The sequence below is a fragment of the Pseudochaenichthys georgianus genome, chromosome 9 (assembly GCF_902827115.2).
Source record: "Pseudochaenichthys georgianus chromosome 9, fPseGeo1.2, whole genome shotgun sequence".
NCBI lineage: Eukaryota > Metazoa > Chordata > Actinopteri > Perciformes > Channichthyidae > Pseudochaenichthys > Pseudochaenichthys georgianus.
Window position 1 is genome coordinate 9,074,427 of NC_047511.1, and position 26,819 is coordinate 9,101,245.

At 41.1% G+C, this 26,819-nt stretch overlaps 1 protein-coding gene across 4 annotated transcripts in view; it reads left to right on the forward strand.

Moving 5' to 3' along the window:
- strbp (spermatid perinuclear RNA binding protein) overlaps window positions 1-26,819 on the forward strand; it is a 110,882-nt gene that overhangs the window by 34,750 nt on the left and 49,313 nt on the right. For 3 of the 4 annotated variants that reach the window (XM_034091726.2, XM_034091728.2, XM_034091727.2), the window contains exons 2-5: window positions 4,881-5,018; window positions 22,232-22,461; window positions 23,960-24,125; window positions 26,497-26,641. In XM_034091726.2, the coding sequence (XP_033947617.1) occupies window positions 5,010-5,018; window positions 22,232-22,461; window positions 23,960-24,125; window positions 26,497-26,641 (550 nt within the window). In that variant the 5' untranslated portion in view covers window positions 4,881-5,009. Of the gene's footprint in view, window positions 1-4,880; window positions 5,019-18,804; window positions 18,837-22,231; window positions 22,462-23,959; window positions 24,126-26,496; window positions 26,642-26,819 lie in introns of those variants that run through there. The other variant, XM_071204333.1, reaches the window with a different exon arrangement.

Below are 26,819 nucleotides of genomic sequence, written 5' to 3' on the forward strand. Positions count from 1 at the left end.
TCTAAAGGAAATGTTCCAAACTTGTCACTCAAGTTATTATCAAAGGAAAGTCATGTATCTGTGTCAGCCTAAATGTGCCACCACTTCCTCTTCCTCCTCTGCAGCCTGTCATTGACAGTCAGAAAGTCACATGAGATTAGAGAGGGGTGCACAGAAATATGTAGCGTGAAGAGGTGATGTGTCTTCAAACTGAATACTGACGCACAAACACTCCTCATTTTCCGTGTGTGAATAAGGCTTATTAGCATTCATGTGCGGAGTTCCAGTCTCTCACACGTAGCAACGTCCTCCATTATTGAGCAGTTGTAAATGCTTTGAAGTTGTGCTGTTTGGGGAGTTTTTGTTCCAAAACAGGCTAGGAGCGGGAACGTGAGGCTTTGAAAGGCATACATCTCAGCAGCTGGTTCAGTAATTGCTGTGCCATATTGATCAACATCCTTTTTCTTTCCTTTTCTCTGAGTGTTTACTCAATGCGACGCTTAAAGGAGGATTCAAGACTTGCAGTAAATAGACAATACTGCAGCAGTGAACGCCATCAGCCTGCCCTGCTCTGCTCAAGGTCAAGGTGACAGAGAACCTAATTGACGCTCGGCTCGACCCCACTGATTCCCCCAGGATGTTTTACACCATCACCGCCACCGCCACACAATTACACCAAAGGCTCCGGCTCTCGTCTCATTAGCATTCGACCTCGTGGGCGATGCAAAGCTGCTTCATCTAATGCTTTTAATGGCCAGAATATATTCTGCGTAATTAAATTAATGTGTTGCCGTGCTTCTGTGGCCCGATAACGTAAGAACAATTTCATGGCAGCATCAGCATCAAATTGGTTTGTGAAAGGCTGGTTTGTTTTTTTAATTGGGATCAGAAGTTTTTTTAAATGTCCCATACCTGAAGCATCTGTTCTGTAAAAGCATGAGCTCATCCCAGAAGAACAGGAGCAGAAGGACTAACACTGCCATATGAAACATGGTTACAGATCCTATTTAAAACGGGTTTATTCAGTTTGGCCCACATGATAATTTTGGTTGTTTATTACAAAAGTAAAACGAAAGAAATTAACACAATTTAAACAGTAATTTTTTTAGAAAGGGTGGACAAACTGAAAACAATAATGAAGTTGCGAGTTGTCATAGCAGATTACATGCTTCATACTTGGTAAAACTGCAATAATTGTACAATTCAAAGTCTACTGCATATGTCAAATATAATTGTATAGAGCGGTGCTTGAATGGGTCCTTAACCCGCAAAATAGTTAGCATTTAAACCCTTCCAGTTTCCCTCTTAAGACTACTAAACATCATCACACAGAACATTAGCATCCTTTAGCCAAGCAATGATGACATGCCACCATTTTATCACTTTAGGTTCCCTCGTCTCGAAGTCAACGTTTTTTCAAGTGTTTATGTAGATGCCTAAAATTAGCACAATGTATACAGATTGTAACGGTTTGTTCTACGACATGAAATGGGTCAGTAAACAACCCACTCATGATCTCTAGCTTATCGTTGGTCACACGCAGCTTTGTGACCCCCGCTGACTGTGATGCAGTGTTTCTGTTAGCTGGTATGTACCGGACATTGACCAGACAACCTGTAGAAGTCAGACACATTTAAATCTCTCTGCTCACATTGTCAGGTAAAAATAATTAGCTGTAAGTACAATTTTTTTAAAGTGTATTCAAAAAGTATGAAAATGAATAATAATTTCAGTTTGCATTAAGGCTGCACATGGACCAAAAAAAAAAATGAAGCTTTTACACTTTTCAAAGACACGACTAACCCTAATGTCGATACACATTTGGTTGATTTGAGGCAAAAGTTTCAATATTATGAACTGGCGGTAATTTAGCTGTATACTGTTTACAATATATTACTTGTTTATCATCTCTTGTACATAATCACATATTTACAACAGGGAATGCACTAGAGCTGTCCCGAATACCATTTTTCGGGCTCCGGATATTCGGTAGTAATCAGCAGCGAATATTCGGTGCGGGGATATTTTTTTTTTTTTCACATTTATTTCATAACACGCTCAGACACCTGAAAACACGCTGTTAAGCAGAAGCGCAGAAAGAGCATACTATTACGATTTATATTTATTTATTGTCTCAGTACTCGCATACATTAAAACTAAATGTGTCCTCTGCATCTAACCGAGCCGCAGTGCAGCGCCCGGGGACCAAATCTGGTTCCAAATTCCGTCTATAACGTTTTACAACCTGAAGATACAAATCACATATTTCTGTTATAACAACAATACTTTTAATAACATAGCCGTAACAGTAGGCCTAACAGTGTAATACTTGTTACCGATTTATTTAAATAAATGAAGAACGAAAAATAAATGAACGAACTGTATGCCAATAATTGCCTTGGCCCCAGATGTTCCCACATTGCTCCTATTATTTTCACTATTCGGATCAAATTTAAAAACTAATATAAAAAAACAATTCGGTTGCTTGCTTGCAACTATTTTCCAAGCAAAGTAAGTGCACGATTTTATCATGTGTAACGTTACTGTTTAAACGGCGGATAAAGCAGCTTCATCATGGCAACTTGACAACAGCTAGGCTAAGCTAAGCTAGGCTAGTACTTACAGCATCCGGTGACTTTTCAGAGTTGTTGTGCCACCGTGGTAGGCCAGTTTCTTGTCGCATATTTGGCACACTGCCTTCTTCTTACCATCGTCCAATTTTAAAATGGTCCCACACAGCTGAAGTCTACAAAAACGAATATCCGAATAATGAAATTGAAACCCGAATAGTTGGCCAACGAACGAATAGTCGAATATTCGGGTACAGCCCTAGAATGCACTTCAAGTGCATGTGATGCGCCCTGGTGACCAGACGTTTGCCGACTTTCCTGTTGTGCAGATTCTGGCTTGGGAGACTTTATTAACAGCAGTTGCATATCCTTCCAAACGAGCCATCTATTGTAGATCTTGTAGAACATTTGTGTGATTACTAGTATTGAAATGTGAAGCACAATGGTTATAAATCTGACATCAGGGATTATCATTTTGAGCCTTGAAAACGCAGCCAGACATTTGAAGCATTTAGCTGATATTTATTCAGAGCAGCTTAGAATAAGCCTTAAATCGTGGTTCACCCACATCATCAACAATTACACAGGTTAAAGCTGCATCATTACCAAGCCAACAAAGGTTGCCCCCTCTGAATGTTGACAAACACTTGGAGCTGCACCAGAGGCCTGTACGACGAATGCAGTTCAACATACCCTGGATGTTTGAGTCAGCTGGTTTACCTAATCCAAAACAAACGCGCTCTCACTAAACTGTCCTACAACGCTGGTTATCAACTCGGTAATTCAAGCCAGGGGCTGCAGTCGAATAGTCCATTTAGCTTAGGAACCTTCCTAACCGAGTGAAATGACCCGGAAGTCCCTCAGTGGCAGCCATGATAAGTGCTGTTCGAATTCTCTAGAATGATGAGAATGAAAGGAAAGGAGGTTTCAAACTTCCTTTATAACCTCCTTTAGCTTAGGAACCACTGGACCTCCCTAACCGAAAGGAGAGGAGAAAATGCTGCCCCACAATGCCTTGCAGCCGCAGCATTTGCGTCACACAACAGTCGGCCGTTCACGGAAACAAACGATTATGATGGAGAAATGATATCATGAAAGTTACGGTGCTTATTAAGCTTTTTAAAACGTATGTGGTAAGTTGCCAAAGTGCTTTGTTTTGAACGTATCAGTATTATAATCAAAAAGAGAAATATGAACGTTAGTTTTTACTGAAATGATCAAATAAAGTCAACATTTCACTGAGCTGTGTGGGGTTTGTTCAACTTTTAAAAGATGTTTGAATGGTGATATACACAGTGATAGATGTTAAGGACTAACGTTTATGATAAATACATTTGTATTGATTTTAAGATCTTTAGTTCATACAATCATACGTATTGGGATCATTGGTATTAATGTGGACCGGAGGGAGAGGGTGACGAGCATAAGTTTCACTTTCATTTTTTATTTCAATTCCAACTTTGGTCATGAAGCATAGCAGCAGCAATAGAGCACGGTGCAGAGTCTCTAGATGAGTCCGTCGTTCTTATTAAACATCCATGTTGTAGTCCGCTGTATAGAAAACTGTAGTCATTTTGTGCAGCAGACGCACAAAATGACGTCCGCTGGCGCATCATAAACACGTCGGATAGTGAAAGTGCATTCGGATTCTCTAAAATACCGCAGTCTCTTCTCCTAAGTCCTTTTGAATTCTCCTATCCACTATCCCTTAACCCCGTGACGTTTCACTCGGAGGTCAAGGAATAGGAGATGGGGTTAGAACTTAGGAGCTGATTTTTAAACTATCCGACTGCAACCAGGGTTTCTCTGTCCGGCTGAGTGCGCGTTCACATGAAAGGGGCGGGGTTAGCAACATTTGACCAATCACAAACATGGAGAAGCGTACTGACAGCGCAGCGTCATACTTCCTGAATGAAGAGTAAACTATAATATTAGACATATGAAAAAGTAAAACTTTAAACATCCATGACTTAAACACTCTAAAATGAATCCGGCGCGCCTGTCAGCAGGCGGTGCTTTCACTGAGTTGATCTCTTATCCTGGAACCAAACCTGCTCCGGAGCAGGTTAGCCGTTCAGCATAAGTTACCATGGAGATCTAGCCCGGTAAGAAGAGAACCAGCGTCGTAGGACCGGAAACCCAGAGTTTTCCCTGAAGTTAGCTCGCCAAGTGAAAATCCGGCTTTGTAGTACAGGCCTCTGGTGTATGAAGAATGCTATACAAATGAACTTTTAAAAATAAATAAAAGAGAAATGCAAGGTTATTAAGTCCACATTTACCGAAGGTATGAATTTGAAATTTGTCTTCATTTTATTTGCTTTCTTTTCACAGTGGGACTCCGAGAGACAGAGAGGCCGAAGCTGAGAGATATTTGACTGCATGAAGAGGCCAAGTGACGGGACACCGGTCCTCACCTAGACCTCTCCCACGAACCAATCCCCCCCCCTCCCCAGCCCCTGCATGGACATGGTGAGCTTTTTTTTAATATATTGTGTGTGTATTTACCTTGGCCAAATGTAACAAGTAAACTGATCACGTCTCTAAGAAGCAATTAATTTGAAGCTAATGCTGCAAATTATCGCTTTTTTTGAAGTTGTTTCGTCATGGTTAATTGCACTTAATGTAAGCGTAATAGTATGTAATGTTCTTAGTAGGGATGCTCCGATCGCCAATTTTGGGGCCGATCGCCAGAATCAGTATCGACCGATACCGATCCGATCGAGTGGGCGGGGCCTATGGGGATCTTCCATTTAAAGTGATGTTTAAAACTCAGTTAAAGGTCCCATGTCATGCCTTTCCGGTTATTACCCGTCCCCTTGTGTGTTATGAACGTTTTCATGCATGTAAACGGTGTGCAGAGTCAAAACCCTCAAAGTACACCCTGTAGCGAGTAAAACTCTAACACAGAAAATACCTCCCCAAAACGCCTCGTTGAAGATACGTCATTGGCCATTGTTTACTTCCTGGGTATTGTGACGTAGGAATGGCCAGTAGCCGCGCCCAGAGCTATGACGCGATACGGTCATGAGTTACCCGGAACCAAATGGACCAATCCGTGGAGCCGTTACGTTACATCCGCGGAGCTGTTACGTTAAGCCCCCGCTGATTGGTCCAAATTGACCAATCCACGGACTTCCTCACACACTCGGTGCATGCAGCTCTGCTGATCTCTCCTCCCTGGCTGCAGGCTGATAACAGACAGTTGGGATCGTGGCGAAATTCTCTCTGCAGACCCATTCCCACAGCGTTTATCAACCTTTTTCTTTCTCAATATCAAGCCACACTTATTGTTTTTACTTCGGCTGTGACTTTGTGTGTGCTCAGGGTGAGTTTGGCTGTGTTTTGTTGTGTATCGCTAAACAAGGAAACCACACCTCCATGGAGCTCAGCGCGATTCACAACGTCCCGACCAATCAGAGCACACTGTGCTCACAGGGAGGGTGTGGGCTGGAGCTATTGGAGCTACAACGAGCCGTTAAAGGCAGAGAGTGAAATTCAGTGAATACACGTAGTTTACAGAGATGCTGTATGACAAACCAATGTGAGTTTGGAAAATTGCACAATATAAATCTATTCTAGTAGACCTCAACAATGGAATTATGATCAGAGGAAATGGCCATGACATGGGACCTTTAATGGGGCTCATTCACTGGCGCTTCCACAAACAACAACCAACATAAGTACATTATTCAAGTTTACATTAACTTTGGATAATAACACGGGAGAAATGAGCAGAAGTGCTCTCTTTTCCTCTCTCCCTCTCTCTCTCTCTCTCCTGACAGCCTGTCAGTATCGTCTCATGCAGCTCACTGATCCAGTAATGAGTGACCCGACAGTGAAGAATAAATATATGTATAACTAGTTTAGCTTGTTCCAGAGCTAGATAAAATAGCTAAGTGTGTTAGGTCTAACTCTTGTGTGTTTTGCTCCGCTCACCGGTCCGTCACAGCGGGTGGAGCTGCAGGATTTCTGCTTCACACACGTTGCATACCGCTATTTTATTGTCATTTTCAGACACCTTAAAATACTGCCAGACCGGTGAAGCCATTTTGGCGAGCTTGTTTTGCCGCGCACAGAGAAAACTGTCATGTATTTTACGTCATAATTTTACGTCATGTGATCGGCTCTCGCGATCGGCATTTTTAGAGAGCACCGATCGATCGGCCTCTTTCCTTCTCTTGCGCTCTTTTTCTTTTTCTTTACTGAGGACAGTTTAGCCATCATGAATGCAACGTTTTGGACTCTCCACAAACATAAAAATGAATATTGCAAAAGTATTCCATGGTGTTTTCTGATGGAGAAAACTAATGTTTGTTGTCCACTGCTGACATTAAATCAACCAGGCTTCTTTCTGAGGATTGATATCACTGAAATTAGTCCCTTGATCACATAGCAACAGTCATGTTATGCTTAGTAGTGGTGCGTTAGCGAGTATTAACAACCTCTGAAATGTCCAAATTGACTAATCAGAATCGAGTATTCAACTAAGCGTGTAATAATTCCTATGTAAATACTTTGCTGTAGTTTTAAATCGGAATTGTGACTCTTTTATATATGTACATATTTATATAATTCAATACCTGAAAATGTGATTTTCCTATAATACCACAATCAACGAGACAAGACATTGGGTTTCTTCAGGTGATTTGATGTGTGATGACTCTATGCTTTTGTCCCTTTTTAAAATCCACAGATTCACCAAAAGTTCAGTTTTTTTGTTGGTCTTTTTCTGCATCCGAAAGATCCTAATAGAGATTTCTAAAATAACTTGCCTACTGCAAAGGTTTACAAAGAAGCGAAAAATCTTTCAACAAGGTCAATCAAACATTTTAGATATTAGTTTACATGGTGGTTGTGTCATATTCTAGAAAGCCTTCAATTTGAAGTAAGCAGTTATGGAAGAAGTACTTTACTTAAGTCAAAGTAGAATTACTGCAGTCTACACATACTCCATTACCAGTAAAAGTTCCCAAATTCAAAATGTTACTTAAGTAGAAGTACGGAAAAATAATCTATTCTTGTAAATTACTATCCTGTTAATAACAAATACATGTTGGGCATTTTAATGTTGTAGTTCGTCAATGTGGAACAACTGTTAATTATTAGAGTACTGCATCAATTCATGTTAGCATATCATGTGTTTTTATATGCAAACATTTACTGATAACTATGAGTTTCAAATACATGTAGTGGAGTCAAATTGTAGATATTTGTCTCTGAAGTGTAGTGGATCAGAACACTACAACCAGTAAAATAAGGGTTTCTAACCCAACTTGAGCCGTCCCTTATAGATACTGTCTTTTTACGTTAGTGAGCCGGATCATTTGGCTCGGCTCTCTTAAAGCACCAGTTGTTTTGGCTCCCAAAGGGCTCTTCATGTTACCACAGTTTACCACGGAGTCTCAGTTTCGCCGCTGCGAGGCTCTGGTGCTCGCAGCTCACGCGCGTGCTCCATCAACGATCCTCAATACTCCGGAAAGAATCCCACCAGACTCCTTTGCCCCTCTGACAGAGGGATATCCTTGTCCTTTTTCCTTTTCATCATTTTAAGCGATAAAAACTCTCAACCTTCTCTCGAATTATTAATATTTTTGGACGTTCAGGGTGTCCCGAGCTGAATAAGGGCGTCAAATGATGGCAAAACGCCCCCCTGCCGGAAACGCTGCTCGCAAGGATCCTGGAGGGGGCCTGGGAGTATGCTTATCCGGTCTACATGTGTTTTGTAGACTTGGAGAGGGCGTATGACCGAGTTCCCAGGGAGTTACTGTGGGAGGTGCTGCGGGAGTATGGGGTGAGGGGGTCTCTACTCAGGGACATCCAATCTCTGTACTCCCAAAGCGAGAGCTGTGTCCGGGTCCTCGGCAGTAAGTCGGACCCATTTCACGTGAGGGTTGGCCTCCGCCAGGGCTGCGCTTGTATTTTGTTAGTCGAACGCACTTATTGTAAGTCGCTTTGGATAAAAGCGTCAGCTAAATGTAATGTAATGCGCTTTGTCACCAATCCTGTAATATACATTGATGGGATTTCGAGGCGTAGTCGTGGGGGAGGGGGTCTGCAGTTCGGTGGACTAAGGATTGCAACACTGCTTTTTGCAGATGATGTGGTTCTAATGGCTTCATCGGTCTGCGACCTTCAGCACTCACTGGATCGGTTCGCAACCGAGTGTGAAGCGGCTGGGATGAGGATCAGCACCTCCAAACCTGAGGCCATGGTTCTCAGCAGGAAACCGATGGACTGTCCACTTCAAGTAGGGAATGAGTCCTTACCCCAAGTGAAGGAGTTCAAGTATATCGGGGTCTTGTTCTCGAGTGAGGGAACAATGGAGCGTAAGATGGGCCGGAGAATCGGAGCAGCGGGAGCGGGACTGCAGTCGCTTTACCGCACCGTTGTGACGAAAAGGGAGCTGAGCCAGAAGGCAAAGCTCTCGGTCTACCGGGCCATTTTCGTTCCTACCCTCACCTATGGTCATGAAGGATGGGTCATGAACGAGATCGCGGATACAAGCGGCCGAGATGGGTTTTCTCCGCAGGGTGGCTGGTGTCTCCCTTAGGGATAAGGTGAGAAGTTCGGTCATCAGGGAGGGACTCGGAGTTGAGCCGCTCCTCCTTCGCGTCGAAAGGAGCCAGTTGAGGTGGTTCGGGCATCTAGTTAGGATGCCACCTGGGTGCCTCCCTAGGGAGGTGTTCCAGGCACGTCCAGCTGGGAAGAGACCAAGGGGTAGACCTAGGACCAGGAGGGATTATATCTCTTCGCTGGCCTGGGAGCGCCTTGGGATCCCCCAGTCAGAGCTGGTTGATGTCGCCAGGGAAAAGAAAGTTTGGGGCTCTCTGCTGGAACTGCTACCCCCGCGACCCGACCACGGATAAGCGGGAGAAGATGGATGGAAGGAGTGGTACCCGGTGTGGTGTTCTTCTGCTGTAGCCCATCTGCTTCAAGGTTCCATGTATTGTGCGTTCAGAGATGGTCTTCTGAAGACCTGGTTGTATCGAGTGGTTATTTTAGTTACTTAGTTACAGTTGCCTTTCTATAATCTTCAACCAGTCTGGCCATTCTCCTCTGACCTCTGGCCTCTGGCATCAACAAGGCATTTTGGCCCAGAGGACTGCCACTCACTGGACATTTTTCCCTTTTTCGGACCATTCTCTGTAAACCCTAGATATGGTTGTGTGGGAAAACCCCAGTAGATCAGCAGCTTCTGAAATACCAACAACCATGCCAAGTTCAAAGTCACTTAAATCACCTTTCTTCCCTGTTCTGACACTGTGTTTGAACTTCACCAGGTCATCTTGACCATGTCAGTACATGCCTAAATGCATTGAATTGCTCCCATGTGAACGATTTGCGTTAACGAGCAGTTGAACAGGTATACCCGATCAAGTGGCCAGTGAGTGTATATGTGACCCGCTCTATCGAAATCAGTCGGAAGTCGCAACGGCTCATTTCAGAATAAACGTGGATTTACGTAAAAAACTATTTTTTCAGGGTTCCGGTGTTTTGTTTGATTTTAAACAAACCAAGTCTTGGCTTTCAGAATATGAAACTTTTATTTCCAAAATCACACGATAAGTACATTTTTGAAGCTTGTGAAGGGACGAAGACAGGCACCTCTCACTCGCACTCTGCTCTTCCAGCAGCGCCGCCCCCCTCCCTCCGGCTGACATTATGAACGTAAGAGTAAAGTAATCATAGATAACACGGCAGGATCCTTTACAGTTTGTTTTCATCTGATTTAAATTAAACAGAGTCTTGGCTTTCAGAATATTAAACTTGTTTCGGCAAATTCAGATGATAAATATAACTTTGAAGCTTGTAACGGCATAATTACAAGCGGAGAACGGAGTAATTTAACGCCACAGCAGGCACAACAACAGCCGGTGTTTCTCGTGAGGGTTTTCCCCGGGAAACAAACAAAATACACACAAACGCAAAAATACACAAACACACACACGTATACACTCACACTCGCGAGCTTCCGCTCCAAACGAAAATATCTTCCCTCCGTAGTATTTTGATCATTTGCTCCACTAATAACCAATCAGATCGATGGATTCCAGAGAAGAGGAAACTTTAAAGGCCTTTTTCTCAAAATGAGGACTCTGTGACAGTCATTATATAATGTGACATATTTCGCTTAATATTTGGAGTACAAAAACAATCCTGATATCATTAGAAAGCTAGGAATATCCTCTTTCCAACCGTGTATACAACTCAAAATATGTCTTCGGGTCAATGCGACTGATTTCGATGGAGCAGGTCACATATGTTCATAACATAGTGTGTGTGAGTTCTGTTATCTCAGATTTTATTTCTGTTTTTTTAAACGGTAGTATGTGATCATTGTTAATGTGCTACTGCCTGAATTTGCTAAATGAAAGGCAGGTTTCCCTATAAATAAAATATCTGAGCAGAGTAACACATTTTCATAGTAAATATCTTGGTTACACTGCTTTTATATTGTGACAATAAGATTAGGTTGCATTCTTTGACAGGTAACTATAACTTTAACCCTCCAGACCCTGCTGGTGTGTGTCAGATGCAGTGGCGAGCCGTGACTTTTATACCTAGGGCTTCTGACCCCCCCCCCCCCTTCCCTCGAAAGAAAAAGAAAAAAAGAAGAGTTATTACATCACAGCGGAATATCAAAACAATGGCCCGGGGTGCAAAACGCATCAATGACAGTGACCCTCTACCACACAAAACAACACCATTTATACACTAAAACATATATTTAATTAACTGTCATACTTTTTACATGGTAATATCAAGATTCCCAAAGAACTAGAATTTCTTAAGTAAACTTTTAAATGTATACACCTTTTATTCATGTAATACATTTACAGTGTGGGAGGAGTACATTTTATTATATATTTACTCATAATATTTAAATGATTTATAGTCGCTGCTCATAAACCTTAAAATACTAAGTAAATGTCAATCTAAAATCATAGCAGCTGTTTGAATCCGCACATGCGTCTTGACAAGCTTGTCTTATACCCGCGATTTTGGACGACGGTTCAGTTAGGTTTTCACCTTTCACCAGTCTATGGATTTCACTTTGAAGGCTGTCGGAGGAGCTGCATGGCTGGAAAAAGAAGTGTTGGTAAGTTATTGTCTCCCTGTTTAAGACTTGATAATATATGTGTCTTTGTGCATAATAGCCTGATTCTTGTTTGCTTAAACCATGTTAACGTTTCTGTGCATTAGTTCATAAAGTTGAGAGATTATGTTTTTGCTATGTTAGCTAGCTAACCTTAACTGTAATTTACCAGATCATTAAAAAAAACACTCGCATGCATCTAAAGTAGGTTCCAAGTTTTATTTCATGTCTATACAACTAAGGGCATAACAGTTGGAATAGCATTGTCAAAAGCAGAGGAGATGAAAAGTAATATTTCCCGCAGTTTTCCAAAATTAGCTTTGTCATCCTGTCAGGTTATGGTTACAAACAACGGATACAGAAATTACATGGCCAGAATTTTTTTAAACATTCAAAAAAATATGTACAGAAACCGAAGAGGTTACAGTGCTTGCATTATGTCAAAGACGCCAATCTATTGTGTTGTATAGATATATTTATTAGCATGCTAACTGGCATGTCCTGCTTTGGAGTACCACTTAGGCGCTTTCACACCGCAGTACTTTTCCCACAAAGGTTCATCAGAACTTAGTTCATGAGAACTCTTTAGTTCTCATGAACTAAGTACGGATTGCGTTCACACCGGAATAAGTCCCTGGGGGAGGATTAGACAAATGAAGCTGCTGACATCACTTCTTCTTCTTCTGCTTTGGGTTTACTGGCAGGCCGCAAACAACGTCACGGCGTATACTGCCACCCGAAGCCCCCGGACGGAAGTCCCCGGAGTTGGGGTTCTCATAAACAAATTTTAGTTCCGGATTTTTTTGGTGTGAACGCAACATTTCGGAACTATATCGGAACTAAAGTGGGAAAAGTACTGCGGTGTGAAAGTGCCTCTTGTTACTTGAGAGGCGATAACGAGTCACTGTAGCGCCAGTCTGCCCCAATATGAGAGTACGAAGTAGTTGAGTTGGCCAGAGGGCTTGTCCTGTGCATTTTGAAAGTAGTTTAATGTACGACTCGCACCCTTGGCTCTTCCTCCCCACCGCCGGGAGACGGAGCCAGCCGGCCGGACCAGCAAACATGTTGCTGCTGTTACACAGGTTAGACCCAGCGCTACCGCTGTTTTCTCGTTTCTGCCATCATTAAATGAACGAAGCGTACACGGACCAAGCAATCCCAAATGAAGCTAATTCACAGTAAACACACACACGCGGCTAACGTAAATGAAACCGACGCCACAAGTGAAGATTAAAAGATGGCAGTGTTATTTTGTCTGAACGGCTCTCAGAATTTCAACAGCGTATGTCTATCATGTTAGTTAGTTTTAGGCTTTTTTTTTTTTCAATAACTGAATAATTTTTGCCTTTAAGTAATTTAGAAAATGTTGGATGTGTTCCTCCCCTCCAATATAAAGTCAACTTCGGAATCTAAAAATGCGACCTGGAGCTCGACCATTCACAGTATAAAGATGGAATGTAACTAACTGCATTTACTCAAGTAATGTACTGAAGTATAATTTTGAGATACTTGTACTTTACTTGAGTATTTCCATTTTATGCTTCTTATACTTCTACTCCACTACACTTTGGAAGACATTGTTGTACTTTTTACTCCACTACATTTATTTGACAGCATTAGTTACTTTGAACCATGAGATTAGTTAAAAAATTTAAATAATATTCTAAATTATGATGTATTATTATGGATTAAATGGATTTTTTACAGTAAGTGAACATATTTTTTCTGCAGTTTGAGACCTGTGAGTTAGTGCATCACTAATTACAATCCAGTGATATAATAAATATTATTCTCAAATGAGCCATTCTGCATAATGAGTACTTTTTACTTTAAGTATATTTTGTTACTAATATTTTTGAATTGTTACTTAAGTAAGGTTGTGAATGCATGACTTTTACTTGTATAAATATACAATGTGGTGTTGCAACTTTTACTTTAGTACTACTTTTTCCACCAATTGTTTAATTTCTTGATTTTTTTCTGATTCAAGCATTCTATTTTCAGTTGTTTCTCACTTAATTTGTCTTGTAAATTGTATGCAGGAGGACAGCCGCAGTGATGCAACTAAACACGTCCTGAAGATCCTGGTTGTCCATGGTGCCAATGGAGAGGATCCAGTGGATGCAGCCCTCCTGCTTGAAGGCAAAGAGATGATGCCAGGATGCGGCAGTACTGCCAAGGCATGCGCGCTGCTTATGGGGCTGATTTATGCCTTAAACCTGGCATACCCCCCAACACTGCGATACACTTTCGAGGTGTTCCTGAAACTTTTTCTCGGACTGGATGGGATTAAGCTGACCCCGAAAGTACAAGCTTTAAAGTTGAACCTGCTGTCTTAAAGACATGGTAAAAAACAATCTTGGATCGTACATCCCAACTGACTTCTTGATATGTACCTTCCACTGTCCTACATTGATGTTTACCTTAGCTGTTAATCCAAATGTTAAAATGCATTATGGTTTTAATGGCATACTTAAATTATCCAGTTTAAATGTTGCAATTGCTCAGTTTCAGGGAGCAGTATGTTTTTATTGAATGTTTAAAAAGCACCACTCCAAATCTATGTTGATGGAGTAGATTTGTCTTGTGGCAGTGATATTTTTATTTTATATTTTTGATAAGTTAATGTTGGTTAATAGTGATTGAATTGTTTTTCAGAACAGCAGACCCATGGGTTAATATTCACTCATACTTTAATGTTTTTTTCAACAGAGCAACAATTACTATTCCAGTCATGCCACTGTTACAATTTTTATTATGACTGCTAAGATTTCATTTTTTATTATGACTGCTGAGATTGTGCTTATTGAGTCCAGACTTAAAGGTTCAGTGTGTAGTATTTGGGGTTTTATATGTTATCTTTTATCAAAAATTCTATTTAATGTTGACAAAATAAAGTTTAATTGTATTTTAGTTGTGTGATTTGTGCTCGATGTATATTAAATGCATAGACTATTACATGTTTTAGTTAACATTTTTCAAAAGTAAATGAGTAACAATTACATAATTAAAGTAAGTAATATAACTTCAAACAAATTAGTAATTCAACATTTTAAACGGAAAGAATATGATAAAATTGACTTATTTACTTCCAAACTTAATAATTTGATAACAGTGATGTTCCTGTCCATGAAGAAAATAATGACTTTACTTAACTAGTTACAATAAATATAACGTGTAACTTGAACATTATTAAGTAAGATGTACTTAATATCTTCACAGATGTTACGTCTGGTGACATTTGACTTGATACTGGAAAGTAAGTTCTACTTGATATGACAGCAGTAAAATATACTTAAAAAATGTAAATCCTACAAGTCATTTCTTTCAGTGTATAAACACCTATCATGACAGGGCACCCACAGCCAAGTAACAATTAAAAATGAATTAGGTCGGCACGGCGGCCGACATTGCAAATTACTTAGATGATCAAGTCACTTAAACACACAGTCCATCCTCCTGTCCTTTTGGATGAAGTACTTGATGGCGGGGTGATGAAGTACTTGATGGCGGGGTGATGAAGTACTTGATGGCGGGTCATGCAGCTGATCCTTTGCCACTCCAATTTATCATTGTAACTCAATCTTGAAAATGACTCGGTTAATAATTTTGCAACGATGTCATCACTATCACTGACATGAGCCATCATGAAGGAACTTATGCTAATCATAAATCTATCGATTAGATTTATGATTAGAAAATTATAAAAGTAGGGTAGACATGTGGATATTATCCGGCTGAATAAAACGTGCAGACCTTATTTCCAGCTATTTTCCAAAACCCTATGGAGAAATCCCATTGCTTTTTTGTCGAGGGAACCTGAGCGCAGCTTACTTCCGGGTTTTAGGACGCGTCACTGCACCACTTTAGACACATATATAGAGAGGCGAAGTCCCTCCCCTTCCGCTGGACCTCCATGGGACCTTATTTCGGAAAAATCATGTATTGAAGTCAATGGCGAGAGAAAGATTATCTTTTGATCCCGTTTGAATTGTGCATCGAATTACACATATGATGTTTGCCAATTTAAAAGATAATTTTGCAAGTCAAAAAATAAAAATGTGTCGTGAAACTGTGAAGTAACACATTTGTTTGTGTGAAGCGCTCCATGAACTACAACTCTGGTCTCGCATACGTCACCAACACCAAGATGGCCGCCACGTTAGCACATTTCACCTCTTTCTTTCAGAATGAAGTGAAAAGTATTAAAAGAGGTCAAAATCACTACAAGTCTGGCCATGTTGAGAACTGTACATACACACAAGGGGAGTTAGTCGGTTCTGTAAGAGCCAGCATGCGGGACCGGCTATACAAGGTTTTCGTGAGTAACAAGAGTGTAATGTGTAACGTTAATGTACGCGACTCTGGGATTTGTAGTCTTTCTAGTTGCATATTTTTCATAGTCTTATATTTCAACAGTTTTAAGACAAACTGTGACTTTTTTGACATGGAAATGCTTTTTTAAGATTGACAAGTTGACATTACTCTCATTGAGTTACCCTAGCTGTCCCTCTGAATTTACAGCAGGACCACCATCAGCTCCTATCTTCACAGTAACTCGCAGAGACGAGCTTCTTTCATTTAACCCTTCACATTCCAACAGAAACTGAACAGGCAGATTCTAAGGATTTATTTCTTTGGACATTTTATGTTGAATACAATTAAATGAAGTTATTTTAGTAAAACTAATGAAAAATATAACACAAAAAATATTATCAGAGAGGGCATAGAGGGCCCTGACGGCTCGCCACTGGTTAGATGTCATCCTCTGAAGTGGTTTGATAGAAAGAACATTTATTTTTATTTCTGTGTGTGTCAGATTGAACTGAATGGCATCCACCGACAAACCCCGCAAAGCAATTAATTAAAGCAGTGAACCTCATTACCATGTAATTGCAGTGCGAGCCTCAACACCCCGATGTCTCGTAGGTAACAAATAAACAAGCCTGACGTGGCACGGTCATCCAGAATCGGTGTTGAGGCCGTGAAAGTCCTAATCTTTCATTTAGATCTTGTTAATGTTTGTGTGTACCTTTTGTGTGTTATGGCTCTTGACACCGGCCACACTTGCCTGTACACAGCCTCGAATGCCCCCGGGACTTCAGCGAGAGATTAGCTAGGTCGTGATGAATGACCCTCGCAACTCCAGCACAAGCCCCCGGGAGTCATGGCCATGCATTATTAAAGCGCCATCATAAATAACTCACCGTAATGAGGGTGTGCTTACACGCTGCGGGCGGGGAGAGAGGCAGGAGAGGAAAAAGGGGATCTGGAGTTGAAAAGGAATGGGTGATGGAGAGAGATAGCAGTTTGACCTTGGACTGGAAGGCTGGTTTGAAGCCTTAGGGGAATTCATCCACAAAAAACACGCTGGACGCTGCACTAGGTCAGAAACCAGAGGAGACTGAAGTCCACCGTAGACGGACCACTTTTGGACAAAATGCACTCTCCATTAAAGGCAGCTCATTGTGGAATAGCCTCCCAACTGAGATACGGGATTGTCCCACTCTCAATAGTTTTAAAGGTCAACTAAAAGACTGTTGAGAAACAAACAGACGTGCAATCACCGCTAAATGCACTTTAACACAGGGGTATCTCCTCTTGCACTTTATGTAGCCTAGCTCTTTTATCTTCTCTTGCACTTGTCTGGATCAGTGAGTGTGGATGAGCAAAGAATATGTGTGTGTGCTGGGAGAAGGAGGTGTATGTGTGTGTAGCAGGGTATCTGGGTCATTGAGTGTAAGTGAGAAGGTTTATATATATATATATATATATATATATAAGATTACTTTAAAACGGTCCCAAATAATACATGTTCACTTCAATACAGTTCAAGATAATACCTGTTTACTTTAATACAGTTTAGAACAATATGCACTGATCTGATGCTTCTTGACCACAGTCTATGTTCTTGACATGAGAGCAGTTTCCCAGCGGAGTGAAGAAAATACATGAACCTCACGGGAGTGACTCCTCAGTCTATACTGTGTTTTGTTTCAATTAATGCATAATTTAGTTACAAATATGTGATATATCTGAACAACAAAGTGGTCACAAATCATTTTATTCATTTGTTGGAAACATTTTCATGATCGCTTTTTTCGTTTTACATTTTCATTTATTGTCATTTCCATTCAGTCATTAAGTGCTATTAACATGTTAATATGCTACATATCCACACAAACAAACAAAGTGTGCAATCCAATGAATGTTAATCTAACTGGGTTTTGATAGATAACATATCTCTTTTTCTTCTCTCAATTATTTTATTTCTATTGTGCACTCTAATCAATATTAATCAAACTATTGTTCGTTTATACATTTTAAGAATGGCGTTTATCTTTTTTGAGAATTAGTTATTTTATTTTATTTATTGGGGTCCAGATTTATTGGGGTCCAGATTGGTCCCATTGAGATCATAGATCTCTTTTTCAAGGGAGACCTGCAGCATATAGGTTCCACATGAAACATAAAACAATAAAGGACATCATACATTATATTTACAGGATACATAGTTACAGACATTTACAAGTGCCCATTGTATCAGCAAGCATTTCATTTAGCCTAGCTTTAAAAACAAGCAGAGATGATACAAATGTTTGTGTCGGTAAATGTGTACAAACAGAGGCGGGTGTTTGTGAACACAACGGGGACAGAGCTGCTGTCAGACGATCAGCTGTGCAGTGTCATCACAAACGGACGTCGCTTCACGTGACGCTCCGGACGAAAGGACGTCCCATTGCTCTTAAAACTCATTTCCCTGCTTCTCGTGGTTTCCTTGCGTCTCTCCATGCTTCCCTGGTGGGAGCGACTAGTCGCAGGGAAACGACGTGAGGGACGCAAGGAATCCATTTAACCGATGTGAGAAGGGCCCCCGGGCACAGCAGCCAATATGGCCGCTCAAAGCAACTTGACTTTACACTGTGTGGGATTGGTGGATTCGTGTGTCCGTCAAGGACCTACCCACCAAGTAAACAAAACATAAACCACGTGTCTCCCATCAGTTTACACACACACACAGAGAGAGAGAGAGAGAGCGAGAGAGAGAGAGAGAGCGAGAGAGAGAGAGAGAGCGAGAGAGCGAGAGAGCGAGCGAGAGAGCGAGCGAGAGAGAGCGAGAGAGCGAGAGAGCGAGAGAGCGAGAGAGCGAGAGAGAGAGAGAGAAACAACAAGGATCCATTTGGACATGGGTAAGTGTAAATATTACAGTAATAGTGTACTGGCAATGTGTGGGGAATACCGCGAAAAGTAACAATAGGTTTATTGATATATATTTTTTATCGATAGTCATGAACTTTTTCTTGGGACAAAATAGACTCTCCATTAGCAAACGTTTACTCTGTGTTAACGTTATTTTGGTGTGTAAAAGTGAGATTACATGTGTAGATGATTAAATTAATCATTGATTTATTACAAATTACAAATCTAAAACACCAAAACAATTCGATCACATGAGTACATTTGTGTTTTCACAAGAGTTTTGAAGATTTTCCGAAATCGAATGTCAAATGTTAAGCTTTTGAGCTACTTATCTCATCAAACAGTGCTCTAAGGTGAATAATATGCATATATAGCAAGACCAGAGATTGTCCTGAACATTTTGATATGTAACACATGGGGTGCCATGTTAGAAGAAATACATTTAAAAGGTGATTTAAGAAAACATCTAAAAATCGAGAAAATACCCTTAGACTCCAGAGGGTTAATGTCCTATAACATAATCTTCCTGTGCCAGAATAATGCACTTGAACGCATCAAAGCTTTGTGATTGGCCATGTGTCGGGGCGTGGCTGGTGGGCAGTGGGCACTATTTTGCTGACGTTGTCCATGTCAACAGGAGTTACAGTCCGCACACACAAGACCGCAATTATGGCAGAAGCAAAAAAGCCCAAAATATATAATTTTCACTCCGAGTGGGAGGATGATTATTTTTGTATTTATTCCAATTAAAAGTCCATCTGTCTCATCTGCAATGCGAGCGTGGCTTTATCGAAGAAGGGTAATTTAGGAGCGGCATTTCAAAACATTGCACAAACGCTACGAGACGGAATTCCCTCCTAATTCTGCCCTGCGCTCCAAAAGGGGAGGGGCCTGAAAGGACAGCTAAATGCACAGCAGTCCATTTTCACCAGGCCCAACAACAAGAGCAAGGCTGCTCCAGAGCATCTTATCGTGTCAGTCACGTTCTTGCGATACACATGAAGTCTTTTAAAGACGGCAAAGTTGTCAAAGAAGCATTCCTGGAGGCTGCGACGCGCTTTTGGGGGACAGTAAAAATAACAGTAGCATTTCAACAGGTTTTTGATATAATAAAAACTCAAGTTAGATACCGTTATTAATCAGCTGTACGTTTTTGTTTCTTTGAACTTATTCATTATAATTATTGTACAAAATTGTATAAGAATGCAAACTTAAATTGATTATAGTCTATCATCAATTCAGGTTAATAAACTAGTGTTGCTTGCATCCTATTTTAAAGGCGTTTCTTTTTATACTCTAATAAAATGCAACAAAAAAAGGGTTTGATTCTATTAATTGTGTCTTTTTTATTGCACTTTGGCAGCAGATTCCTGTGTAGCTTCAGATCCGAGTTGTCTTATTAGTAAGCCTCATTTATACTTTTGTAGCAACACTATTTTTATATAATGGCAAAGAAAGGGTTCAGAGTCTTTTCTTTTTTCCTGTGTCATATGTGGCAGCACTGTTCAATGTTTCTTGAAAACATTACCCACTGTAGTATGTGACGTGTGAATAAACTCCAACTCTGTATCAACAACACTGTTGTGTAACTTCAGTTGAATACTTGTATGTGTGTAGATTAGAAAGAGGTAAGATAAAGGATCTGCAGTATTTTATGAAGTATTGATCGTACAAAGGTCAGTTTTATACAAGTAGAAGTGTGTATTTACCTGGTAGTAGGCTGTACTACGCCTCTCTATTTGGACTGGTAGATCTCTCAGACTGGCAACTTTAAAAGTAGCTCTCGGTTCAAAAAAGGTTGGGCACCCTTGCTCTAAGTACATGTCATAAATGTTAATGTTAAAGGTCCCATGTCATGCTTTTCCAGTTATTACCCGTCCCCTTGTGTGTTATGTAGCTTGTTATGCATGTAAACGGCCTGCAGATGGGGGTGCTGCAGCCACCTTAGCACCCCCCCTTCCCTCGTCCATTCGCGATGTCTCGCTGTCTCGCAGACCCCCCGCAGCAACCAGGAAATTAACCCAGCTCACACTGTCCGCTCCTCTCGGCAGCGAGCCCCGCAACGTCCCGCCAACACGGCACCCAGACCCCAGGCAGCGTTCTCGTCTGTTTGTCATTACTGGTGTCATTTTCTGGTTGCTAACAAACGCCATTGTAACACATAATCACTGATGTTCCGCTGTCACGGTGGTGGACTCATCAGAACAGAGTGGGCGAGCTGACCAATCAGAGCACAGTGGGCTCATAGGGAGGGGGGGCAGGAGCTCCAACAAGCCGTTTAGGACAGAGTGTGAATACACATACTATACAGAGATGCTGTGAGAAACCAATGTGAGTTTGGAAAATAGCACAATATAAATCCATTCTAGTAGACCTCAACAATGGAATTATGATCAGTAGAAATGGCCATGACATGGGATCTTTAAGTAACGGCGGATGTATCTGGGCCACGCAGAGATTGGCAGCAGTGCAAGTCTCTTCAGGTGTTGCTGAGTCATACTCGGGCATACTGAGTCTTGGATCGCGAGCCCTGGATCTTGAGTCGTGGCTGTGCCTGTTGCTGTGGTCCTGGATCATAAGTCCTGGATGGACATCCTCGTGGATTCATCTTCTTATTATAGACATGCATTTCCAAACATTTGGACTACCTATGTTGTAAATGTATTATCTTTTCAATTTACACACGGCATCTATTGCACGTTTGTCCGTCCTGGGAGAGGGATCCCTCCTCATCTGCTCTCCCTGAGGTTTCTCCCATTTTTCCCTTTAAACTGGGTTTTCTTTGGAAGTTTTTCCTTGTACGATGTGAGGGTCTAAGGACAGAGGGTGTCGTATTGTCATACTGATATTCTGTACACACTGTGAAGACCACTGAGACAAATGTAGCATTTGTGATATTGGGCTATATCAGTGTTTCTCAAACTTTTTCATACCAAGGACCACTTAACCAATAAAAAAACACCACCTAACTCCAAAAATATCCAATTTTTCTGAAACAGATTACAAATTGCCTGAATGGTACAAACAAGTAGCAACATGTGTGATGAAGGTATTGCGCTGGGCTATATCATGCAATTGAAAGTGAAACTTAAGCTCGCTCCATTGCGGAGATATTCCCACGAGAGTGCGGAAAACTTTTATTTATTTATTTAAAATGTGAAATGTTACCAATATACTCACGGACCACCAGTGGTCCGCGGACGGACCACACTTTGAGAAGCATTGGGCTATATAAATAAACATTGATTGATTGATGTTTCCTCTCTGGATGTCCTTGAGTTTCACTCTGAACCTGCTCCCGCTGTGGGATTCATACTGCATCAGCTGGAATGAAAACCTAAAATAAAAAATAACCATGTCTTTTTTTCTTCTCTCCTGAACCCAGAGGTCTTTCAGATCGTTTGCTAACGACGACCGCCATGTCATGGCCAAGCACTCCAGCATATACCCGGCACCAGAGGAGCTGGAGGCCGTCCAGACGCTGGTGTCCACTGTGGAGGGAGCACTAAAGAAAGTATCTGATTGGATGGATGGACTAAATAAATCCTCAGCGAAGACCTCCAGCAATAATGAGGCTGGGGACATTCAAGTGGAGGCAGACGCTGCTGAGACAAAGTATGTCCTGCTGAATGTCCTGTTGTTTTAATGTTCATAATGTGATGATTTAAAGCTGACAGTTTATACCGTTCTGTCTAGAGAACATCTCTTCTTTGATTATAGTAAGATGGTCCTGCTCAGTGGGGAAGTTAGCTGAAATGTCTTTCAGGTTTCATTATTATATTATCTGCCTCTACTCCTGTGACATGATTTAATGTTCAAAAAGGTCTTTATTTTTCTCATACTGCCTGTGCTGCAGCACCTCTTCTATCCATTTCCTCAATACAGTGCTACATCCTTCCCCTCATAAAAAGGTGTTCTGCTGTAAATTATCATCAGCAGGGAACATGTGATGATTGGTTGATGAAACAAGCCCAACAAGAAATCATAAATCCTCAACATTTGGCACGTTGCCTGAACACACACAGAGGTTCTGCACTCAGAAATCATCTCAGACAGGATGCAGAGGGGAAGCTGATTTATATAAATAAAACACAACCAGGACAGAAACAAATAAGTATATTGTATTGTTGATATATAGGAGGATGTCCAGTCAGCAATGTTTTTGCAAAGAGAATTACCAGAATGTCTCCAAGAAGAATCATTTAAAAAACCCTAAGCAAAAAGTGTCAGTTCACCCAGAATACCAAAACATATATTTTCACCTCTTTTCACCCTCTGTCTGAAACCTGAGTCAAATCTGCTCTGATTGGTTAGCTGGCTGGCTCTGTTGTGATTGGTCCACTAAACTAAGATTAGCATTAGCATGTGTGTATATATAACAACCTATATGTTTTCTAAATGCAGTGGTTTATGGTACATTAAACGAAGTGAGCATAGCAAGGGCTCCTTCAACTAAAAGCAATAGGATTTTTGAAATGGATGTCGGAATATTGCAGAACATACGTTTCTGTTTAGATTAGATTCAACTTTATTGCAAAATGCAGTTTGCATCAAACCCGAAAGTGCAAAGAGAAGGTAAAGTGTTAAATGTTCCAGTATCTGTGGCAAACACACGTTTATAATATATTTTGTTCAGCAGGATAACCTTCACATATTTTCTAAATCAGCATCAGTAAGCTAAAGTCTGCCTTTGTTTGCTCACTGGTCACTTGTTAGCAACCGATAAATAGAAGCTTCGGACATTTATGAGAGGGGTATTTATTGACACGTTTTATGTCGTAGAACAAAACGTGAAAATCTCGTAGGCTTGTGTTAACCACAGACCTTATTTCTGTCAAAAAAGCCTTGAGGCGAGGTAACCCAGAGGAGCTTAAACGGTAACTTCCAGATGTACTCATTACTGCACCACTTTATATACTACCATCCCATATGATCTTGTTTTAGCCTCCTGACCAAACAACTGTTAATTAAATACAATACAACTTTGACTTGTTGAGTTTAGGACTGATTACTGCACCACCCCATAGTTTCAATAGTTCTCAACATGTATTTGTGTCAGCTTTTCTATGTGAACAGAATAATCTGATGCTGGCTGTCCTCCATCTTCCCTCAGGCCCGACCACAAGCCAGCGCTTTGCGGGGTGACGCGTGTCGGTCTGGTGGCCAAAGGCCTGCTGATCAAAGGGGACATGGACCTGGAACTGGTGCTGATGTGCAGGGAGAAACCCACCAAAGTGCTGCTATACACCATCAGCGCCAACCTCCCCCTGCAGATCCAGGTACCCGCAGCCCACCTGCATCAAAGCGCCACAGAGGAAGCAACCTTGGCGCTCTTTAAAAGGCTTCTTTGTGATGCTAGCTTCAGTGGAAATACTTGTCCACAGAGAACAACCAGAAAGTCATTGTTGTGTGACAAAAGAACTCTGTCGGGTGAAATAAAAAAAGACATAGCTGAAGATCAGAATAATACTAATGGCACATTTAGTGGACTTATACATTCTAAATGTAGCTTCATTTGCATTGTGCGACACTATATATAGACATAATGTACGGTAATAAGAAGGTTTAAAAAAAGAAAAACACTAACTTTCTTATGGTTGTGTGGAATTTCAGCAGTGATGCACAAATTGTCACTCTTTACACATTTAAGTGATACATGTCCCTGTCCTTAAGCCTAATTTAATATAAGTAAAAGTAGATGAAAATTTAAAAAATATTATAGAAGGGAATTACGATTTATTAACTTCGTAATCATAGCTTTAGGCATATTATAATACAATATTCATGCCAATAACATTTTAATAACACTACCATCATATATTTCCTTATCTTTCAAATTGTTATAGTAATTTACGTGGCAATTGATAATTAATCAATAATTGAATTGTATTGATAAAATGTTATCAATTATCATCCCTAGTCTAAAGGGATGGTCTACGCAGCCAAACAAATACAACATAGATCAGAAGAATATTTAATTTTCCCATAAAGTAAAAGTGCACCGATTGTGGGAGACATTTCCCCTCTCCAGTCATTTAACTGAGCCCCATATCGAGAGATCTGAGGCTCAACAAAAACTAAGTGTTCATGCTCTATGGACCCAGATATGGGTACTTGTTCGATCTACAGTATAGTCACTCCATTTTGGGCTTCATGTGTCTCTGAGCAACTTTCATAGACATGAACGACGGCCCGCCTCCGACGCTGTAAGCAGTTTTCTTTATACATCCTTAGTTCTCGATGGCAGCTTCTATTACTTCTGAACGGCAGCATTTAAAGAGTAAAGATAGAATTCTTGATAATCTGGATTATTAGCATTAGATTAGAAAAACATTTTTAGTTAAGTGAAAACCATCTCAAAAATACCTGTGATGTGCACTATTGTGTTGTTTTTATTTCAGCCCATCTTTTATTGAAATCAAATGCTGCTTAAAACATTTGTATGACTGCAGAACAAGTTGAATTCATTAGCAACACAAACCAGTTCAAGAGTTCAAGCCTGAGTAAGACATGTTCCTGTCCCCAGGATAATGATGAATAATTTTCATGGGCGAAATAAATAATTTCTCAGTAAGGAAAAACTGATTTTTATTCTTTAACCAGATCAAAGGATGCTTTTTGGTTAGTAGAAGAAGAATCAATGATAGGAGATGGTTTGAAGTGGATATGATATGAAACGGGAAGTGGCACTGAGTTTTATGTCTGTCACCCTGACGTGTGTAAAGCCCAATCTTCAGAGCATGTGGACCCTCTCTTTATAGAACTACTGTTATTTGTGATTTCTCCCTGCAACACTATGAGCCTTGTGGGTTGTCATAAGATCCCTACCCTTCAGATGAGTTTCAACAGAGCCCCACCCCCCTCTTTAAGCATCTGCTAGCTAACATTGCCAACGTGCACAGTGCTTCCTGTGCCCCCCCTCTCAGTTAATTACCTGCCATATCTGCAGTGCCGGCTTCCTCATAAACGGAGGAAACCGTTTGAAGCTCTCATTTCCTGGGCCAAGCTGTGAGAGATTGACAGGGAGAGGGGTGATGGATGGGGGTCATTCCTCGCAGGGAGAGATGGAGCACTTGGCAGCGGAAAAAAACGGGAATCGGAAAAGCAAGATAGTTTGGCGTGCTGGCAATAACAGCCGGGGTTCAAGCTGTAAATGAAATGTGGTGGTAAACACAACAGTTTGTGTGCCTTTTGCTGCTTCCTCTGGCCCTTGTTATACCAAAGCATAGGACATCAGGGTTTATACTCTTTGGGATTCTTACCGTTGCTTGTTGATGGGGTCATTAGCTGGCAGCTAGCAGTACCCATGTTGCTAATCTGAAGAAATATTTGTGTTCGCATGATGGACTGAAAGTGTGTTGACATCTGAGTAACGCCCTTTTACAAACAAATGTAAAAGTCTGTTTCTGAACTGCACTGCAGCTTTCGTTGGGATTTAATATGAGTTGTTACAATTAAATGCCTGTTGTCAAGCCAAATAAAGTACATTTCTGTAAATACAAGTATTTTATGTGAAGGCCACTGACCTTGTTCAAACAGCTTGTCCCAAACAGAGTAGAACAGCAGCGCCTCGTTCTCCACAAACCGCAGCAGTCAATGTTTCCACTGTTATTTTCGAGTCTTAATTAATGGTGCAGCCCTGCCTTGCAGACAATGACGGAGGACAAATTTGAGGTGCAGTCGTGCGTCCCCGAAGCAGCCATCCGGGTCCGCAACACCAAAGACCCTCGACTCACGCTGAAGATCACCCTCTCCTCCTTAACCATGAGGGAGGAACACAGCCCCACAGAAGAAGGTATTGACCCCTCATCCCCTCTGCCCCCCATGCCTTACCCCCTTTTACGCTTCCTGTTTGAGAAGATGCTTGCTCTGTTTTTATTAGAACCGTGTCCTGCCAACAGAGGGCTGAGAGGAAGGATTATATAGAGGGAATGTGAAGGTATAAAAGTGCTATGAAACCTGAGCTTTATGTG